This window comes from Mytilus trossulus, chromosome 9 (assembly GCF_036588685.1).
Source record: "Mytilus trossulus isolate FHL-02 chromosome 9, PNRI_Mtr1.1.1.hap1, whole genome shotgun sequence".
NCBI classification, from domain to species: Eukaryota; Metazoa; Mollusca; class Bivalvia; order Mytilida; family Mytilidae; genus Mytilus; species Mytilus trossulus.
Genome location: NC_086381.1, coordinates 66,165,062 through 66,171,689, shown reverse-complemented (window position 1 = coordinate 66,171,689; position 6,628 = coordinate 66,165,062). Strand labels below are relative to the sequence as shown.

Sequence of the window (6,628 nt, the reverse complement as noted above, 5' to 3'; positions counted from 1 at the left end):
TCTAGGAAACACAAGTTTAATGAGTATTAATTCCGTTTTCTTTTGAAAATTTACCTCGTATCATATATAGTCCCAGACTATTGAAATTCTTTGATTTGTCATTTAATTAATCCTGTACATGAAAGTATGTTTGTATTTATAAAGTATTTTATTAATTAGATTAAGTGTTAGTTGGCGGTTTTTTTTTTTAAATCGACAAAATCAAATTTTTACCATTAAGATGTTCGTGGTTTGAATTCACCGCGAATAGCACTTGATAATTATACAATTTTATCATAGTGATTTTTAAACGTCATAACAAGTCACGTGATACATGTACATTTACCAGGTGTTTACCTTCCTGTTGGAAGTTCACATTTTACAGTCGTTTTACTTGTTTAAAGTAATAATTTTGTATGTATGCTATGTAATATTATGTACATTTAACATATCAATTAACGACAGTAAATACTATCGTGTTTGATGTGCCTTATTTGCTTTTGTATAAATAATGTGTTTAAAAATATAATACAACATATTTAGGGGGGATAATCACCATCTTAATATAATCGTCTAGACGTCGTTAACAATTGGTATTGTTGGAATCATTTCTTAATAAAAGTTGACATGTTAATAACTCATCTCTGCATTTGATAGCAAGTAACATTATAATGGTTGATATACTCGTTTTTATAATATGGTCTTTTTTATATAAATAAGGCCGTTAGTTTTCTCGTTTGAATTGTTTTACATTGTCATATCGGGGCCTTTTATAGCTGACTATGCGGTATGGGCTTTGCTCATTGTTAAAGGCCGTACGGTGACATATAGTTGTCAATGACTGTGTCATTTTGGTCTCTTGTGGACATTTGTCTCATTGGCAATCATACCACATCTTCTTTTTTTATTATTATTTGTTCAAAGTTTGAGGACAATCATTTTGTTTTGAAAGAGCATTGCTTGCAAATTTGATCGGGTCAAAATATTTATTTCCTGTTGAAAGGCGATCAGACTATTTTTGTTCTACTCTCAGAGCAGGATAAAGATAGTATTTTATTAAATTTGTTTTCTCTGTTCATCCGAAAAGTAACACAAAAACTGCCATTTCCTTAAAGCATAAGATCAGAATCAACAAATTATTGGTGTTCAACTTTCTGCATTTTCTGCTTTATCACAATTGCCATTTTTTTTTATGGAGACGCCGGGGTGTTCAGGAAGAACCACTGACCTTCAGTAGAAAAACTGACATACCTAGTCGAAGCCACTTGTCACGTGCAGGATTCAACGTCACAACCTCCGATTGACACGTGAGTGGTGTTGTAGTTCGACAAGTAATAGTTCAAATAACTTGTGTTAAAATTTAAGATGATAGCCATGGCAAATAAATATGCAATCGAATTAAAAAGAGAAAAATTGGATCATCGGACTCGTTATCCTGTTTTTTGATAAAATAGATAAATTCATAACAATTTTTTAAGTGTCTACATTTGAGTTATTTCCCCTTACGTATCAAAGTTGATACAAATGACACCAACAAAGATAGTCTTTTGTCTTCTTTTAAATACAGCAGTAAAATGTGATAAAACACACAGTTTTTAACATAAAATGTCTCCCGCATGAATAACAAAATACTCTCGAAATTTGCAAATTTCATTAAACATGTTAAAGATCTAGACCGATTGTTATCTGCGCTTTCAAAATCCAAATTATTAAAAAAAATGTAAAAAATAATGATTCAACTGTCATATGACTAATAGAATACATTAAGTCAAAAATTTCAGTATTATTTAACATGGAATAAAGTTACAAATCTATCAATGTATGATTTTTTTTTTATTTTGATAATCGTCCAATGTTTTTATAATCTGTATAAATGTTCTGTTCATCAGATTTTGCCTTTATTGTTAGAAATAGAACATGAAGTTCAAGCTTCAGTTTCTCACGAAAAACTATAGCAATTAGAGAAAAAAAGACTATCTGGTAAAGTTAAATGCCCCTGAAATTGTTTGCTGTTTATACCATTATTTTGAAAACAATCATATCAAAGTGAAACGAGTATTACCTGCATGTATCTACCACAAAAAAAGATCTGATTTTTTTTTAAACCAACACCAAATTATTATCCTGTAATTGTCAGTTTTTACCAGTGTGTATTGATATCTATAAAAAAAAATAAGAAATAATATGTGGTAGAAATATGAATTTCAAAAGTGTGGAATCGATGTTTTAAATCAAATATTTGTTAACAATAAAATTAAAAAAAATCATACTTCATGTACTTTTCATTTTTGTAAAATTGTCTTAGATTTTTCAATTGATTTGGTCATGGGTTTGTTTATTTTTTTGGAGTTTATCATTGTTTTCTTTAATATCACAGGAGGTTTTTGTATGTTTTATTGTAATAATCAGCCACACAACAAACGTACCTTCCTTTTTTGCTAAAAACCATGTCAATCTCTCTTGGATTAATGGCCACTAATAGATCCATTGTTTTGTTTTTACCAATTATATTGAAAAGTATAATAGATTATGAGAGAAACATGCATTGACCAGGAAACAACAAACCAATACCTGCAAAATACTCAGATTGACATAAATTCTCAATTGATTTTGTACAGGGAGTTGTACCTTTAAATGACAATGTGCGAAGTTTTTGCTAGTATTTTCTTTAACACTCTTATAAATAAGGAGAAGTTGTTAACAACAAAATAAATAAGCAAGATGTTTTGCTTTGTGAAAAAGTTCTTTCAATCCTTTGCCTCACTTTAATCAGTTTAACAATTGTTGCATCTCCATATATTGTCAAGACTGAGAAATAAAAAAAACTGAACTAGCCCATAAGAATACTGCAAACATGAAAACATAAACGTGCTGCAACCATACTGTATGACTTCAGAAACTTGTCTTACTGTCATTCCGACAACGATACAAGTAGACAAGATGTGTTGCAGGCCAACAATGAACAGATCAACGTGTAGTGACAACGAAACGTCAACAGAATTGATAGATTTTTTTCATATTTAAGCTTGAAAAGGAGCGTTTTTAATGACTTAATCAGTTAAATTTTTTCACATAAACTAATTGAATCAATTGAAATAGACACTTAAGTGTTTAAAAAGTGTCTAAAATATTTCGTTAAATGAACTTTAGAATTGAGGCCAAAATCGGCCCTTTCCGAACCTACTCCTTTAAAAATTACTCAGATTGACAGAAATATAGCTAATGAATCCTTGTTTCAGGAAGCTGACAATCATTGTTTCTAATTGATTTTGCTTTTGGCTTATTTTGTTAAACTAGTATAAAAATAGAGATATTGAAAAAGGTGAAAACGATCTTCTCTAATAAAAAAAAAGCTGATTAGTGATAATGTGAAAAGTATATCTAAATGACATATTTGTGAGTTGAGCGTTTTAGTTTCTTAGAAGTCTCTGTTTTTGAAATGGCAAAGGTAAATCGATTTGTTATTTAAACACATACCCCCTTTAAACGTCGTTTTCAAAAATTAAAAAAAAACGGAGTCATGTTTAGCCAAGTGTCTTGAGATTCTTTTTCGATAAAATGGACCAGTAAAGGAAACAGTAGTATACGGATGTTCAAAACTCATTAATCGATAGAAAAAAACAAATCCGGATCACAAACTAAAACCAAGGGAACACATCAAATGTAAGAGGAGAATGACGACACAACATTAAAATTTAACACACACAGAAACGAACTAAGCATTAGACAAAATCCGATGAGAATAACAAATATAACATCAAAACTAAATACATGAATTTGGGATAAAAAGTACCGTGACACGTCTATTAATATTATGACTTCACACTCAAATATAAGAGGAAAACAACGACACAAGAGAAACACAACGTTAAAATATAACCCACACACAGAAACGAACTATAATATAACAATGACCATACTCCTGACTTGGTTCAGGAAATTTTTTATAGAATACTCTTATTGATGATAAAATACATGTATATTTAATGATTATAGAATACCTAATTGTTATACATTGTAACTACATTATTTTGTTTTTAGTTATACTGTTTACAATGGCATCATCAACAACCACGTGTGGTGTATGTGAACAAAGCAATATAACCAAACCATCCACAATCTGGTGTTTTGAATGTGACGAAGGGCTTTGTTCAGAATGCAAAGACCACCACAGTCGGTCAAAGGGAACATGGAAACATGACACCTTGCTAATAAGTGAGTACCAGAAAATACCACGTGATATTGTCAAAATCACTGACACCTGTGCCACTCATAATGAGAAGTTCACATTTTATTGCAAAAAGCATGACAGTCTTTGTTGTGGAAGTTGCATTGTCGAGAACCATATGGAATGTCGAGACTTCGACAAATTGACTGATGTGATTCAAAACACTAAACTTTCAAATGCCTTTTACGAAATAGAACAATCATTAGCAGAACTTTCCGACAATATTCATATAATTCGAAAAAATAGAGAAAACAACCTCGGGAGGTTATCAAAAGAGAAAACGCAGATTGAGGAAGCAATCAAACAAACCAGGATTACAATCAACAACCATTTAGACAAAATACAGGACGACATTATAAAAAAGTTAAATGAAACCGAAGTAAATGAAAGTAAGATAATAAGCAAACTCCTGATTTCATTAAAGGAAAATGACAGAGAGATAACTGAAATCCAAACAAAAATTGAAAATATCAAGCAACATGCTACAGATCTTCAAACATTTATTGCTATGAAGGAGCTCGTAAAACGAATTTCTAGCAAAGACCAATTCCTGCAGTCGATGATAAACAGCGGAAATTTTAAAGATAGCGAACTTTCGTACAATCCCAATGCCACTATGCAAGATTTAGCTAATCGTATCAAGAACTTTGGAGAACTAAAGATTGAAAAAAAAACATGCAAGGTAGTCCTCACGAGGAGGAAAGACAAACAAGCCCAAATACTGCTACCGCACATATTATCCAGATCAGTTGACAATATCGATTTGAAACTGCTTCAAACTATAAATGAACCAGGAGATTTCGTAAGGGGCTGTTGCATGTTACCAGATGGTAAAATGGCGTTTTCGCATAACTCTAGGAAAGTTGTTAGAGTATTCAACTTGAACGGCACCAAAGACTTTGAAGTAAATACAGGCACACAGGCATTTGACGTGGCATACATCAGTCACGATAACACACTTGCTGTAACATCCGGAGAGTCAAATACGAAATGTATCACAATTATAGATATGCAAAGCAAACAAATCAAGAAAACAATACCAGTCGATTCTAAGTATTACGGCATAGATGTGATATCAGAAGGCAAACTAATTTGTTCTGCATTAGGAAAAGGAATTCAACTGATCAATCTGCACAACAGCTCAATAACTGATATAGTCCGCGATAATCAAATACCAGGGTTATGTTACGTGGCAACATTTGGTGACAAAATTTACCATACAAACAACCAATCAAAATCCGTAAGATGCTATGATCTACAAGGTACTGTAGAATGGACATTTCAGAACGAACGAATCCTCAGCGGTGTGAGAGGTGTAGCTGTCGACAATGATGGTAATGTTTATGTAGTAGGAGAATACTCGAAAAATGTAGTAGTTATATCTACTGATGGACAACAATACAAAGAGCTAGCTAAAGCCAGTGATGGACTTTTCGATCCGCAGTGTCTTGATTATTACAAAAATACCAATCAATTACTGGTTTCGAATTTTAGAAACACGGCAATGACTTTTACTTTGATTTGAATACTGATCATTTAACAGTAATCAAGAGAAGTGTTACCAAATAATTTTAATCACCAAATTCAAGTTGTGACAGAAGTTTGATATCGTTATTGTTACATTTTTTTTTTGTCAAATGCACGATGTTCTCATACAATGAAACATATATTAGTTTAGCTGAACTATTTGGAACCTAATCTAATAAAAAGAATAAATGAAAATATGAAGTAATTGTACAATCATTCATATGCATTGTTTCTAGGCAAGTCATAGCCTTTACTATCCCCACTCCTTGTTTACGTTTCACAATACTAAGTTCCAAATGGTGTTTTCATAATAAATTATATATCTAATGAATACTTTCTAAAGATTCTGTCCTTGTTTGAATGACCAGGGGAATTTTTTTTTATTAAATTGTTCCTTATCGATGTTAACATTTGTAAACAATCTACCGTACTAACAGATATACAGGCTTAAGTCTTTCCAAATGACTAATAATAGTTGTTGGATGTTACTGCTTAGGTATAACTTAAGTATGAATATTTACGAATAAAATTATATGTGATATTTTTACATCAATAAGAAACTTAACATAAGATAAAAGGAATCTGAAGCTCAACATACGATATTCAACAATTACTAAGTGTCTTTACTACATGTCTTACATTGAATGGGTCTGAGTCTACAAACTTTTAACATCAATAAGACAATAACAATCTAAATCAAGGAGTAAACAAAGACTCAATAAACCAAAGGATATTTACATCAATAGTTATAAATAAGAAATAAGAAATAGCACAAACTCCACTAAAACCAGGAGCGAAATCATGTGCTCCGGAAGGGAGAGCATTTCCTGCACTGTATACGGTACTCGTCGTGGTATTTCTTTGTTCAGTTCGGTAATGATGGAAGGTTATTTT

General features: G+C 31.5%; 1 protein-coding gene across 2 annotated transcripts; it reads left to right on the top strand.

Moving 5' to 3' along the window:
• Positions 1 to 305: 305 nt before the first annotated feature.
• LOC134683271 (uncharacterized) lies at positions 306 to 5,869 on the top strand. 2 transcript variants are annotated; one of them, XM_063542461.1, is made up of 2 exons: positions 306 to 382; positions 4,021 to 5,869. In XM_063542461.1, the coding sequence occupies exon 2, from the start codon at positions 4,035 to 4,037 to the stop codon at positions 5,730 to 5,732; it is 1,698 nt and encodes a 565-aa protein (XP_063398531.1). In that variant the 5' UTR covers positions 306 to 382; positions 4,021 to 4,034; the 3' UTR covers positions 5,733 to 5,869. The 2 variants fall into 2 exon arrangements, with proteins under 2 accessions (XP_063398531.1, XP_063398530.1); XM_063542460.1 differs by having other exon boundaries at positions 315 to 393; positions 4,021 to 5,868.
• Positions 5,870 to 6,628: the final 759 nt, after the last annotated feature.

Bases quoted from the DNA above. Each gene is read 5' to 3' on its own strand.
- LOC134683271 (XM_063542461.1), top strand. From the start codon at position 4,035: ATGGCATCATCAACAACCACGTGTGGTGTATGTGAACAAAGCAATATA.